This window comes from Ictidomys tridecemlineatus, unplaced genomic scaffold, assembly GCF_052094955.1.
Source record: "Ictidomys tridecemlineatus isolate mIctTri1 unplaced genomic scaffold, mIctTri1.hap1 Scaffold_90, whole genome shotgun sequence".
NCBI classification, from domain to species: domain Eukaryota; kingdom Metazoa; phylum Chordata; class Mammalia; order Rodentia; family Sciuridae; genus Ictidomys; species Ictidomys tridecemlineatus.
The window spans coordinates 870,533-885,485 of NW_027526137.1; the positions used below are offsets into that span (position 1 = coordinate 870,533).

At 48.1% G+C, this 14,953-nt stretch overlaps 2 protein-coding genes across 2 annotated transcripts; both read left to right on the forward strand.

The window, feature by feature from the left end:
• The first annotated feature begins 2,571 nt into the window (after positions 1-2,571).
• On the forward strand, positions 2,572-8,117 carry LOC144374828 (myelin and lymphocyte protein-like). Its single transcript, XM_078037591.1, has 5 exons — positions 2,572-2,586; positions 2,857-3,024; positions 4,792-4,917; positions 6,453-6,616; positions 8,015-8,117. The coding sequence occupies exons 1-5, from the start codon at positions 2,572-2,574 to the stop codon at positions 8,115-8,117; spliced, it is 576 nt and encodes a 191-aa protein (XP_077893717.1).
• On the forward strand, positions 3,509-3,842 carry LOC101966922 (large ribosomal subunit protein eL43). The gene has a single exon (XM_078037597.1). It carries the CDS (start codon positions 3,542-3,544, stop codon positions 3,818-3,820), a length of 279 nt encoding a protein of 92 aa, XP_077893723.1. The 5' UTR covers positions 3,509-3,541; the 3' UTR covers positions 3,821-3,842.
• Positions 8,118-14,953: the final 6,836 nt, after the last annotated feature.

Below are 14,953 nucleotides of genomic sequence, written 5' to 3' on the forward strand. Positions count from 1 at the left end.
CTATAGATAAACCATGCAAAGAAAAAACCCAATCTATTAAGGGCCATTTGTTAAATGAGGTAGGGCAGAGTCCTGTGGTTTGCCCAGGGGCTGGGGGCTGGGGCTGAGCCCAATCTGGGCTTTGGTCTATGGACAGCTGTAGACAGAGGATCAGACTGTGGACTCCAGGATCCTGCATTTGTGGGCAAGAGAGAGAGAGAGAGAGAGAGAGAGAGAGGGGGGGGGGGACGGTGCATTCCCCAGGAAGCTGGGACATTGCCTTCGTCAGGCTGGGAAGCAGACCCAAGGCAGGTCTGGCCATCCCCAAGTTCCTTCTGTGTGGCTGCTGGAAGCTCAGAGCCAGAGATGGCGACCAGCATGTGTGAGACCTGGGTGAGCATGTGGAGCAGGGCCCCTGCTCTGATCTTCAGTCATTGGTCCTGCCCTTGACTGCGGACCACCATTCCTACCTCAGGCCACACAGGGAAGAATCTGGTTGTAAGAGGTGAATTGAAATGACTGCAGACTGGGAGCTGAGTGTCCTTTCCGACTGTGCTGTTTCCAGGTGCCACCTGGGTGCCAAGTGACCTTGAACGAATCTTACAGTTGATTCAGCCACAATTACAATATTGCCACCATAAACATAAAAACAAGCCACGATCCAATTCATCTTTGCCTGCCGGTGCTTCAGGGGAAGCCCAGGCACCCAGCTCCACGCTGCACCCTTCTTACGTGAATCAGAAAACCCCCAGAGAGCAACAGTGTTCCTCAATGCTAAGTCCACTGGCCACCACGAGCACCTCAGTCCCAAGGTCCCACAGGCCTATAAAGGAGTGCTCGCCCACTATGGGTGACCCAAGGTGCTCCTTCGGGGGTTATAGTTCATGAGGCACTTGAGTCTAGCTGTGACCACTCACCAGAACACCAAGGCCCATTAACCCAGGAGGAATAGCCAGTGGTCCTCCTAGGGCCCCCAGGAGTCAGCAGCTACATGCAAGGGGGACTTCCTTCCCACCATCCCCTGGTTGGGGAAAGGGCCATATCACCACTAACCAGGTACACTTCTGCTCAAGCTGAGGCCCGAGGAGATGTGCAGGACCCCCCGGGAGCATATGGACAAGGAACCTTAGATCCAGCTCCTCAGATGGGCACAGGTGACCAGACCTAGAGGGGGTCCCAGGCTGATGCCTCTTTCTGCCCACTAGCTGGACATGACTGACCAACTCTCCTTCCTCCATGCCTTCCTCCTTCTCCTCCTCATCCCTGTCCTGCACAGCCATTGACCTGCTCATATCCCTGGGTCAGTGCCTTTGAGGAAGAGGTCGAGTCATCTGGTCGATCTTCAACACAACGATAAGAAATCTGCACACACCCTCTCCCAGGTGGTTGGAGGATTCTCACTTTTTTGTGGGGAGTTACCAGGGTTGAACCCAGAGGCACTCGACCCCTGAGCCCCATCCCAGCCCTGTTTGTATTTTTATTTAGAGACAGGTCTCACTGAGTTGCTTAGCACCTCGCCACTGCTGAGGATGGCTCTGAATTCATCATGATCCTCCTGCCTCAGCCTCCCCAGCCACTGGGATTACTAGCATGTGCCACCATGCCCGGTGGACTTTCATTTTTTAGGTTGTCCAGTGTGTGCCACTGGCCCTGCTGCGTGTCATCAGGCAGTGAGACACCCACATTTGGTTAATTCAGAACAATTTTGTTTAGATGAACCCAGATACTTTATTGCACTGATTTTTCTACCCAATGTGACTGTCCCTGATGATCCCCAGCCAAGAGGCTTAGAGGACACTGTGGAGATGGTGGTACTTCTTACCTAGAAGGTGGGCAGCAGGTACACAAGATGGGGTCAAGGCACCATGAGGGTTGCCACTGCAGGGGATGGAGGACTGGAAACTCAGCCCAGGTGCTCAGACAGTGCCACACTTTGCAGGTCTTTGGAGACCTCCACCTCCAGAGCTACCTCCTCCCGTGTCCTAGTCCAGGCCTCACCTGGAGGGAGTCAGGCAGATGAGGCTGGGCTGATGGCCACTGGGGTAAAGAGGATCAAGGAGAGGTAGAGACAGCCCCAGCGTGGGGTCACTGAAGATGTTAGGGCCTCTGCTCCGTCCCCGTGCTCCCTTCTGAAAACAGCTCACCGACACTGGGGACATCAGCTGGGGTGCCCCCTGGCTAACCCCAGGGTGTGCAGCCTTCACACCTGTCCTTGGCCATCCAAGGAGACAGGACTGACCTGGACCATCTCCATTCCAACCCCAGCTCCAACAAAGCACTTCCTGAACTTGGAGGTGGAAGGGGTCAAATCTTAAAACAAAACAACAAAACCCAGTAACATAGTGCAGCTGATTTGCTTTGCCAAGATCAGAAGAATCGACTGATTGTAAGTATTTCATAAAAGAAAGGACATTTTCATAGCCATGTAAGTGAGGATAGACTCTCAGGACAGCCTTCTCGTGACAGTGCTGAATGATGTTAAGTTCTTTTTAGAAATGACAAATTATGTCCATGTCCTCTCTACATGGGTCTTCCTCCACCAGTGTTGTTGTGAGAGATAACTGAGCTAATATTTGTCAAGTGTGTCTGACGATGCCGGGCATGTTAGTGTGATATAAGGCTTACTACTAAAAAAAAATTAAACTGTATTTAAAAAAAAATAAAGGAAAGTGATATTGAGGGTGATTGAAAAGACTGAGGTTGGAGACCTAGTCCAGGACTTTGGGGGATGAAAGGGTCGTTTTTTGGCAAGGAATATGCCCACCCAGTTGTCTTGGCCTCCTTCTTTTGTTTCTACACCCCCAGCACCCCCCTGCAGCTGTGCCCTGGGGGCTGTGTACCCCTCTGGTCTGACTCCACTCCTGCTCCTCTCTGCAGATCTTCGGGGGCCTGGTATGGATCCTGATCACGTCCTCCCTGGTGCCCATACCCCTGATCCAGGGCTGGGTGATGTTTGTGTCTGTTTTCTGCTTTGTGGCCACCACTGCCCTGCTTGTCCTGTACATCATTGGCGCCCACGGCGGGGAGATGTCCTGGGTCACCCTGGTGAGTGCCAGCCGAGGGCTTTGGTGGGAAGCGGGAGAGTTGGGCCTTTTCCCTGGGAAACTGGCTTCTTGGGACATGGTGGGGCTGCCCTGGAGATGTCTCCTGGCACATTCCAAGGCCGAGCTGGCCCAGCCTCAGCCAGCAGCCAGGGCTCCTGCAGCTAGTAGGCTTGAGGTGGAAGCAAAGGTCGATGTCTGTGCTGCTGGTCAATGTCCTCTTGGGCTGCTCAGCTTTATCTCCTGTGACCACTGTTTACCCATAACCACAGCCCCACCCCTCCTTATCCACCTGCACCTCTGTTACCAAGAGGGCTGCCTTCACCTTGGGGAGCAGGGTCCCGGAGGCTGGCCCCTGCCATGACTCCCCAGTGGCCAGGCCACGCATGCTGCAGGGCTCTCTTGCCACTGGCTTCTACATAGGGCTGACAGAAAGGATCTGGGAACACAAATGGCATGTGGCCTTTCTTCTGTGTAAGATCCACTGTGGCTCTTCGGTCTCGGGCCTAAATCGCGGCGACATGGCTAAACGCACTAAGAAAGTCGGAATCGTCGGTAAATATGGGACCCGCTACGGTGCCTCCCTCCGGAAAATGGTGAAGAAAATCGAAATCAGCCAGCATGCCAAGTACACATGTTCCTTCTGTGGCAAAACCAAGATGAAGAGACGGGCTGTGGGGATCTGGCACTGTGGTTCCTGCATGAAAACAGTGGCTGGTGGTGCCTGGACCTATAACACCACTTCTGCCGTCACAGTCAAGTCTGCAATCAGAAGACTGAAGGAATTGAAAGACCAGTAGAAAATTCTGTCATATAGCAAAATTGTGGTTTGTTTGCTAATTGTATTAACTGAATGTTCTGATGTGAATTGCATTAATATTGCCCTTTCAAAAGATTTGTAAATTGAAGCCTTTCTAATTTGAATTGGAAAATTTTTCTAGATGGGTTATTGTAATTCAGGTCTTTTTTTCTTCAGTAGTCTGATGATAACAGCATGAAACTGAGTCTTATGGCTTAGTATATACTCAGCTTTTTTTGTTTTTTTTAAAACACTGTTCAACTACTCCGAAATACATTGATATTGTACAAAATTTGTTTTAAAAGTAAAATATGCTAAAATACACAAAGGATATACATAAAAAAAAAGATCCACTGTGAGGCCCTGGAGACCAGCAGCACCCTCATACGGGATATCTGCCCACTAGAAAGGGCCCAGGAACCCACTCTCAAGAGGCTTCCTGCTTGGACTCTTGAAATCTCTGCTAAATTACAACTAAAAACAGCAGCGTTTCAACTCTTTTGCTTTGAAATATGCCAGGAACTGGAAAAAAAAAAACACAAATAAATAAACCCAACAAAATGGAAAAAAAACAGAACAATGGAAATGGCCTTGTCCTCTCACTGGTCAAAGAGGCCGTGTTGGAGCCAGGTCTGTGACCACTCTGCACATCTCAGGCCCTGAGCCAGCTTCCACCTATTAGACTCCAAGCTGTCCCCATCTCCTGCTGGAGCCACCTGCAGGGCAAGCAGGGACCCTTCATCTCAGTGCTTTCTGGGTCCCCAAGATGAGGAACTTCAGCTCCCCTGGGCTGCACTCGTCACACCACCTCTGTGAGGAGACAGGCTGGGGACTGGCGGGTGGGAGTCAGAGGAAGCAGCCGCGGATTGCAAGGGACCTGAGCCAGGCCAGATGGGGACAAGTAGGGAGAGGCGCTGTGTCCTGGACTCTTTCCCTCCCATCCCTCTGATGCCTGCCCCTTCTGACTCCCAGGACGCAGCCTACCAGTGCGTCGTTGCCCTGTTCTACCTCAGCGCCTCCGTCCTGGAAGCCCTGGCCACCATCGCCATGCAGGACAGCTTCATCTACAAGCACTACCGTGAGAACATTGCGGCCGTGGTGAGTCCCGCCTGCCAGCAGGCGCATGCGCACAAGCAGCTCTTGCTGTGCTGCCACTAGGTGTAGCGGAGGCTGTGCCCTGAGAAGGGAGTGCTAAGCCCAAGGCACCCCAGTGGCCAGGCCTGGAGTGCAGGCGTCTGAGCGCCCCCAGTGTCTTATGGATCCTGCACCATCTTATTTAACCCTCTCAAAACCCCATGACCTGGGTACCGATGCAGGGCAGAAAGAACCTGTGTTCTCTGTGGCCAGGTAGTTGTGTATGTTTAGCTTGTAGCAGTCTGGGCCTCCCAAACTGTGCCGGAACACCAGGTTGATAATAAGCCATCAGGTAGTCTACCCACAGAAGTATTCTTTGAATATTTCAGTTTTGGAAACAGATGAGTAAGATGTCCTTCAACCTTCATGTGAGTCTCCATGGGGGTGAACCTGGCCCAGCTTCCTCCCACAGGAGAAACACAAGTTGTCTTTTTTTTTAATATCTTTAATTTTTATTTATACATTTTTATGTGGTACTTAGGATTGAACCCAGTGCCTCACACATGCTAGGTGAGCGCTCTACCAGTGAGCCACAACCCCAGCCCAGGAGGAACACAAGTTTTATTTTATTTTTTCATTTATTTTTTAGTTGTAGATGGACACAATATCTTTATTTTATTTTATGTGGTGCTGAGGATCGAACCCAGGGCCTCACACATGCTAGGCAAGCGCTCTACCGCTGAGTCACAACCCCATCCCAAACACAAGTTTTAAAACTCACCTCTTTGGGGCTGGGGATGTGGCTCAAGCGATAGTACGCTCGCCTGGCCTGCGTGAGGCTGGGGTTCGATCCTCAGCACCACATACAAACAAAGATGTTGTGTCTGCCGAAAACTAAATAAATAAACAAAAACAAAAAACTCACCTGTTTAGGGCTGTGCCTGTGGCTCAGTGGTAGAAGGCTTGCTTAGCATTTGTGAGGCCCTAAGTTCAATCCTCAGCACCACATAAACATAAATGAATAAAACAAAGGTCTTGTGTTCAACTGCAACCAAAAGAAATATTTAGAATCAACCACCTGTTTATTCTTCAACCAACATTCACGACTCTGGTCTGGATTCTGAAAACAGTGAATAGGACAAGCAGGAGAGTTCTGTACCCTTGGAGAGTGACCATCAGTCAGGAATTCAAGAAAAATGAGTGTATGTCAGAGATAGGCACAGTGGACAAGAGAAAGCAGGGAAGGGGACAGGGAGTGTGGGGCAGGTGCCAAGCTGGGGAACTGGGACCAGGAACAGGGACAGCCAGAATTGGGAAGGACTGAAAGAGGGGAGTAGTGGGACCACCACTGTGGCTAAAGGGGCATCAGAGGGGCATATAGACCCAGAAACATGGCCTTGGCTCCATGACCCTCTTAGGCGTCCCCAGGCTCCTGGATTCTGTTCCTGAGCCCACACACAGGTACCTTCCTCAGCACCCTGAGCCCTGACAATGGGAGTGGCCTGGGTGGAGGGGAGGGCCCTTGCTCTGTGCTTGGGGTAACATCTTCTGGCTCACAGCTCCAGGACCGGCAGCACTTTGTGGAGAACGATGAGATGTACTCCATCCAGGATCTGTTGGATGTCCATGTGGGCCGCCTGGGCTGCTCACTCACTGAGACCCACACACTCTTCGCCAAGCACATCAAGCTAGACTGTGAGGTGGATCTCCATAGCCCTCCATGGTTGGGGTCTGGACCAGAGGGACCATGAAGCTGCTCTTTGGCCCTCCAGACTCGAAAGCTTGGATTGGCAGAAGCAGCAGCTGGGTCCAGCATATCCACAGCCCGAGCTGGCACCTACCTGTCCACCTTCAATTTCCACACTGTTTCCCCTTCCTACCAGTGGTGCCAGGCCAAGGGGTTCTTGTGTGAGCTCTGCAGAGAGGGCGATGTGCTGTTCCCATTTGACAGCCACACATGTGTGTGTGCCGACTACTCAGCCATCTTCCACAGGGTGTGGCCTGGACCCAACTTCAGACTTGTTGCTGAGTTCAGCTGTGACTCTGTCTGCCCTCAGCTATGGCTGGTCTGTGTGAGCCTCACTGCTGTCCCCGAGAGAAAGGGAAACAGACCTTTGGGCCTTGGCTGATTCTGAGATATGTAGTTAGATCCTGGTGTCTGACTAAATTAAAAATCCTATTAGGAATGAATGCCCACGGAGCTGGGAAGGGACTGCTGCAGCTCAGATGGCCCTGCACTTGCTCCCTTCTGCACCAGTGGCATTCACTCTTCAGGTCAGTACAGGCCAAATATTCCCAAGCTTTACTTCCTGAAACCCTTAGTGCCTCAGTTACTTAAAAAAACAAACAAACAAAAAAAACTAACACTTTTAATTCCTAAGTACCTATGTCCAAACAGTGTTATCAGGATTTATGTCCTAAAGATTTATTTAGTGGCTGTTTGGAAAAATAATACACATAAATTAGAAGAAAAGCATTTTGAATTTTGTTGTTCAATAAGTATCATTTTCTACTAATGATACATGTGTACATCCTGGGCCCTGAAGTCAAGTGGGACACTATTCCCCATGTTCTGCCCACACTGATTTTTGCTGGGCTTCTGCTGTTTCTCATAGCAACTGATGACATCTCAGCTCTACACAGCTAGGGAGTCACAAAATTGCCTTGAGCTAGTAGTCTGCATGTGCCTCACAGACTTCAAATATTGCTGTGTTCTCTTCAAAGAAGCAAATGAGCTTGTAGAGCCCCACACACTCTCTGAAGTGCCCTGGCATGCCTTGACACACAGTTTAGAACCATGGGTAGAAGCACCAGAGTGGCATGAACAGGTAGAGACAGTCAAGTAGCTACAAGTGTGGAGCCTAGGTGTGACTGCCTGGCTGAGCCCCACTAACTAGGAGCCTGCAGCGTTGGGTAATGTGCAGACCTTAGCAGAGGCACATTCGTGGGCCTCAAGGTTAGTGACACATGGATGAAGACCCTGCTCCTATCCTGTGGTACTGAACATCTGTGAGCCTGTTTCTGTGTTTGTAGAGGGTTAATAGAAGCTAACTTAGGAGGCTGTGAGAGTCCCATGGTATAATTTTACATGAAGAGTCCCAGCCTGTCTTTCTGCCCCCAGGGACTGCTACTATGACAACTCAACCACGTGCCCCAAGTGTGCCCGGCTCAACTTGAGGAAGCAGTCACTCTTCCAGGAGCCCAATCCAGACTTGGATGCCTAGAGCCCTGGGCACACCACCTGCCTATCTGGCACCCACCCCACTGGCATTGTCAAAGCCAGTGTGCTGTTTCTGCCCTGAAGACCTTTTGGGTGCATCCTTTGGATATCTTCACTCCTGCTGGGCCAGAAGTGGGTGAGCAGTGCCCACCAGGACTGATGATCTTCAGGTGCTGGCTGGACTTGGGGCATCTGCACCTGGCTGTTAACTTGGTGTGCTGCTGTGAGGGGTCACAGTGTATCCCCTACCCTCCACCCCCACTAGAGGATTCCTTGGTCAGGGTGAGACTTTCTAGGGGGATAGGGAAGGACCTCTTACTTCCCCAGTGACACAGCCTTCCCCAATCCCCTAGGGCCAAGGCTTCTGGGTTCTAGAGATGTCCCTCCCTGCTCCTGTCCAAGCCACTCTGCAACTGGTCAGGTAAAGACCCCCAGAGGGCTTCAGAGGAGTGGCCAGTGAGACCTGAGCCTGCCAGCTGCATACATCCAGCCTTGGGCCTGTTCCATCTGCTCTGGAATAGGCTTTGGATTCTACCTGAAGACCAACCCTTCTGGTCCCTTGCCTCTTTGGGAGCTTCTGATCATCCCTGGCTGGGGCTCTTCAAGGTTGTGTCCATGGCACCACCTGAGGTTCTTCTAAGTCGTCCATGGGCCATCAGTCCATTGGGTCCCTGCCCTCCCTGATCAGGAAAGGGAGGCTTCCTGCTGTGGGGCTTCTCCTGGTGGGTGTGCTTGCTGCTGCTCTTTCTCTGGCCCAGCCCCCTTATCCTGGTGCTCTGAGATGAGTGGTGGTGGGCCCAGCCCAAGAAGGGTGTCCTGGCCTCCAGTGTGTAGCAGGAACTGGGTCCCTGGAGGAGGTTCCAGGTCAGGTAAAGGAGTTGGGTACAATAGGCCTGTGTGGCATTCCTTGGGATCACATTTGTCCCTGGAGCTTTGTCTTGCTGCCAGTCTGTGAAGAGCTCCAGAGAGCTCAGAGATGACTATCCAGAAAGTTTTGGTTTGGTCCTGAGGCCTAAGAAATGGGAATATTTGCTGGAGGAAGAATGAAGCAGGAGGTGTAGAGCTCATGCAGGAATGTCCAGACCTGGAAGGTGGGTAGGACCCAGGCTTTTCAGTGGGAAAGCCACTCCCAGCCTTGGGGTTTGCACCTTACAGGCCCTAGGGACAGGGATGTTGCAGGAGGGGATGTCAGGACATGGTCTCCTAGCCATCTGTCCCTGGACAGCTGGGGTTGCTTTTGTCTGTCCCTTTCCTCCCCACCCTAGACTGTGCTTGGCTTTGGACATACACAGGTGGTGGGCAGAGGGCAGGTGATGACTATCCATCACCTGTGACTAAGCCCAAGAGACACTTCAGCCAGCAGGACACAACCCAGCTTGCTGGCTCATTCTGGGGGTGGGGGGTGGGGGTGAAACAGCACCCTCCTTATCCGGCTGTGCCACCAGTTGGCTTGAGGCAAGGTTCTTGCTGTGTTTTGCCTCAGTTTCCCCATCTGGAAAATGGGGAAAGTGGTATTGACCTACCTCAGGGTGGAACAGTGACAAGGGGACACTGTTGAAATTCTTTAAGGAGTGTGACATGAGGTCGGGTCAGTGGTGGGTCCCTATCCTGCTTCCTCTTTCTCTTTGGGACTGAATGGGGGGGGCAAAGGCTAAGTTCCCTTTTCCTAATACCCCTAAATCTGCATGTCTATCACTACTGCATCACATTTCTGTCACGTAGATATTGGTTATTCCTGAATCTCCTGTGTAGTCAACATCACGTTATTCTAGTTACAAAGTATTATGTCCTTAGAAAACATCTGTAGGCTGGCATTTGTTGGACAAAGCGTTGGCTCCCACTTTTTAGATATTCCCCACTCCTCCCACTACTACTGTGCTTTTTTTAAACTCACCTCTATACCTTGTCCCCTAACACCTCTTCTCTACCTTTCTGGATGACAGTCGTCTTTAATTAGAATCATGTGTGGGACCTTCTACTAGTCACAGCATGATAGGAAGAACCACAGCCAGAAGCTGATTTGCATGGCCAGCATCTTATAGAAGACTACATCCAAAGATACCCATAGCGTGGGACACAGATGGCCTGAGGAAGGTCCAGTCACAGTAATGCCACCATCTGTGTCTCATTAAATATGTTCTCTAGACTCTGGTGTGTGTGGTGAATCTGGGATAAAGCAGAGTTGCTTGACATAAAAGCTAACATCAGGGGTAGGAAACCTCATGGCCTTCCCCTCCAGCAGGCTTAAATGTACCTGGTTTCGGGTGAAGTTGGAAGAAGTGCTTAAGGTGGGTCTGGGGTTGTGGCTCAGCAGCGGAGCGCTTGCCTAGCACTTGCAAGGCCCTGGTTCGATCCTCAGCACCACATAAAAATAAATAAATAAAATGAAGGTATTAAAAAAGAAGTGCTTAAGATGGTGTCAGACAGATCCAGACCTGAGCCTTCTCTGGTGGTGTGTGGAGAACTTGCATAATTTATCTCAGCCTTCATTTTGATGAGCTGGGATGACCACACAAATCTCCAGGAAGCATTTGGCACTGTGCCTTCCATGTAGAAAATGCTCTGTAAATAGCAGCTATGTTTCTCTGAAATCCTCAGGACTGGCTCAACAACAAGCTGTGGTAGACTGGCCCATCATATAATCATGACATGTTCATCCAGAGTCCCATTCTGGCTCTCAGGAACATCATCCATCTTCACAAGCCAAACCCATTAGAAAGGCCCTCACTGCAGCTCAAGGCCCTTGAATAGGGGTTATTAATGGATGGTCTTCATGAGATTCATAAATCCCCTTCCAAATTAAATTGAAAACTCTAGGTATGCAATTTTTTTTCTGCAGAGATGGGATCTACAATTCTGAACAGGATCTCAAAGGGGCTATGATCCAGATTATATCAGTACTCTGCTTTAGAAAGTGTCTTTATACATCATCCGTATGTAACTGCATCCAGATGGACTAGTATGCTACAACTCTCTGCCCCAGAGAAGCCTAAGAGCACATCTACTTCTTTCCTTCTATTGGAGCACCCTTAGAAGGGTAAGAGGAAGGGCTTTCCAGGGCAATTGTGGACTGGGATGCTGATTTTGCCTCCAACAACTCAGTAGCTAAAGTTGCACTTGGGACATGAGATAGAGTGCAATTTCCCCCTTTCAGATTATGCTTTTTTCTTTTTATGTTTTCACTTTGGCAAATTGAAATTTAACAGGAAAGTTGTAAAAATCTCCCCATTTGCCACCTCCTGGATTCTCTAAATGTTAACATCTGGCGCCACATGCTATTCTCTTCCTTCACACATTCTGCTCTGAGACATTGGACATCAAGCTGCAAACAGCTTGCTTCTATACTCTTCCTTTTCTGTGCATATGTGTGTATACCCACTCCACAGAGACACTGCCTTTCATGGCCATAGTGCAACCATCAAAGGAAATTAATACTGACACAGTACTATAAAACTTATAGCAAATCTTATTCAGATTTTGCAAGTTTTCTATTTTATAGTCAACCTTGTTTCCTTCTCCCAAATATCAGACTACATTCTGTTGCCCAGTCTCTTTAGCCTTTAATCTGACCAAACACTGACATTTTTGAAAGGTGCATCAGACTTTTTCTTGGTGGTGGATGTTGGTAATCACACCTAGGGACCTCACATGTGCTAGGCACGTGTTCTACTACAAAGCTACATTCCCCAGCCCCCAGACGAATTATTTTGAAGAACAATTCTAATGATGTTCACTACCAATTGATGATTGACTAATTGTCATTCTACCTACATTTATAAGTTGACTATTATCTGGAAGAGTTCTATTTCTCTTTTTATGTCCTCGAGTTTCTACTTTACTCATTGAGTTCCTTACTGAAATCATAATGTCCCTGATTAGGCTAGCCTTTCAACCTGTTTTCTGTGTCCTCATGTGCCTCCTTTTTTCCTACTAAGCCACAAAGGGTGGTCTTGAATTCAAGCCTTCTGAATAGATGGGACTAATGGGCCCATGCCCGTGCCTGGCACACACTTTCTGATATATGCAAGAAGGTAATGAGAAACAATGTGTAGCTTTAATTTGTATTTCTCTGATTACAAGTATGATTGAACTTCTTTTCATATTTCAGAATCTAAATTATTTATAAATTATCTTTTTTTTTAATGTGGTGCTGAAGTACCTCACACGTGCCAGGCAAGCGAACTACTACTTGGGCCATATCTCCAGCCCCATGAATTGTCTTTTGTCCAATTTTCTATTGGATTTTTAGTATTTTCCCTCTCAATCTTTAAGAATTCTTTGCAAGTTAGGGATTTAGCCCATTTATTGTGAAATATCTTGCAAATATTTTCTTTCAGTTACTCAATACCTTTTGACCTTGTTTGCATTCCCATGGAAATGTTTTATTTTGATTATACTTTGATATGGCCAAAATTGATTAATATTTTGTTTCACTTAATCTGGGCTTCAAGTCATTGAAAAATTTTCCCTATACCTAGGTTAAAAGGCATCCACTTCTGGGAGTGGTGGTGTGTGCCTCAAGTTCTAGGCTCAGCAGACTGAGGCAGGAGGTTCATTTGAGCCCAGAAGTTCAGGAACAGCTGGGTAACAGCTAGACCCCATTTCTAAAAAAGAAGAGAAATTCACTCATGCACACTTGCATGGTTTCACATTTCTCTTCAGATTCCTGGTCTGTTTTGAGCATATTTTGTGAGGTATAGATCTAATTTTATGTTCCTCCAAACAGTCAACCAGTTATCTTGAACTATCTTTTGCAAAATCTATCTGCATCCATGTCTGAACTCTCTGTTCCCATCCATAAGCCTGACTTTCACACTGCTTTAATTATGGGGCCTTGATCTTGTGCTCTAATGTCTGAAAAGGCTAGTCTCCTCTTTGCAAGTTTTCTCTTTTTTTCCTGATGTAAATAAAAAAATGTTTTCACAGATGTAAATACAGTTTTAATGACAAAATCTGATACTTCAAATTGTGAAAAAGGAAATACCTTTCTGAGTTGGAGCTCAGTGTTAGAGCATTTGCCTAGCATGTGTGAGGTCTTGGGTTGAGCCTCAGCACCACATAAAAATAAAACAAAAATACTGTGTCCGTCTACATCTAGGGGAAAAAAAAGGAAATACCAGCAGAAAGTTTATGCATATTAAACATCTGGAAGCCCAGAGGTCTATCTGGATCTCGACACTGAAGTATATTTGTGATTTTGGCTTTTATTTTGATAAAGAACCTGCTGGTTCTCAAATAATTCCTGGTAGAAACTAATTGTGCCATTGATTATTCTTGACACTTTCAATTTTCACTTATCATTAGAGCAGTTACTGGTAAGGACCTGCAAGTCAGCTTCAAAATGAGAAAAGGCTGCAGACAATTCTGTGGTCAGCTGATGTAGGGAGGACCCACTTCCTGTCCTGCTTCCTGCTCCAGTTCCAGCTGCATCACTTTCTCATTTGAAAGATCTTCTTCATGGATCACAGTAACTGGTTCATGTCAGTCTCTACCATCTCTTCCAGGGCTACATTCTTGGCAAGGGTCACAATGTTTTATTGAAGTTGTGCAATTGTATCTGTTTGAGAAAAACTCTGGGAATGAACACACTCTAGTCAAATATCCCCCACACTGTTCATCATTGCTAGCTTGATCTTCTCCCAAGATACTACAATATTATCTACAGCATCCATTATGCCATTTCTCCAAAACTCTCTGATCACAGCTTATCCTTGCCATTTGCTGCTTCTCGGGTGTACTCAAAAGTCCTTCTCAGGTAATGAGCTTTGAAGGCTGAGGCTACACCTTGACCCATGGGCTAGATTGAGTCAGCTATACTGTCTTGAAGATCTTCTATTCTTACATTATCAGAAAGATCACTCATATTTACTGTGTGGTATGACACATTGTCTAGAATGAGCAATGCTTTCTTGGGGAGATTATTCTGGGCACAGTAGTTTTCAATAGCAGGGCAAAAAATGCATGTAAACCATTCAAGATGCTCCTGGTAGCTCAAGACTTTTTGTTTCAGTGCCAGATTATAGGCAAATTGGGCTTTGAGTACCCCTTCAGAGCCTTAGGAGATTCTGAGTGTCACACCAGCAAGGACTTCAACTGTCCCCAGCTGCATTTCCACTAAGCAGTAGCATCCATCTCGACCCAGGATCAGCTTTCTCTCATTGAAATAAACGTTCTTTCAGACATTCTCTTCCAGTATAGGCCTTTGTTATCTACATCAAAAACCTGCTGGAGTTGTATTCACTTTTGATGGTGTTTTCCAGCACATATGGATATATGTCTCAGTTGTTGCTAGGAGGTGCACTCTTCCTCTGGAAGTGGGGCGGACAGTGGCATTCTTTGAATCTCACAAACCATGCTTTACTCACTCTAGTTATAGAGTTCCCACCTTGTTGATGCTGTAAGACATGAAACAAACTCAGCCTTCTTCTGAATGATGGTGACATTCCAGCTCATTTTGCTGGCTCTGTTCTTCCAGCCACATCATCAACAAACATTCCATGCTCTATTATGGCATTTTGTCTGGGGGTTGCAGTGGGGTGGTATACGGGGGATTGAATTCAGGGGCACTCCACCACTGAGCCATAGCCTGAGCCCTATTTTGGATTATTATTAGAGACAGGGTTTTGTGGGAGGCTAACATGGCACGTGATTTGCGTTACCTCCCTGGCTGGATGAGAGGCACTTAGATACAGCTGTGTCAGAGCTATTCCCAATCCTTTTCCAGGTCTGAGGGCTTGCCTGTGCATAGGCGTGCCTGGCCACTTCGGGGAAGACCCAATTCTCGCCCCTGACCTTGGGATGCTGCCCCCCTTAAGCTTCATTGGATGGGATTTTCCCTTG

Coding starts and splice junctions, on each gene's coding strand:
- LOC144374828 (XM_078037591.1), top strand. Junction 4,918..6,452: donor GTGAGAACATTGCGGCCGTG/GTGAGTCCCGCC, acceptor TCTGGCTCACAG/CTCCAGGACCGGCAGCACTT. Junction 6,617..8,014: donor GATCTCCATAGCCCTCCATG/GTTGGGGTCTGG, acceptor TTCTGCCCCCAG/GGACTGCTACTATGACAACT.
- LOC101966922 (XM_078037597.1), top strand. CDS start 3,542: ATGGCTAAACGCACTAAGAAAGTCGGAATCGTCGGTAAATATGGGACC.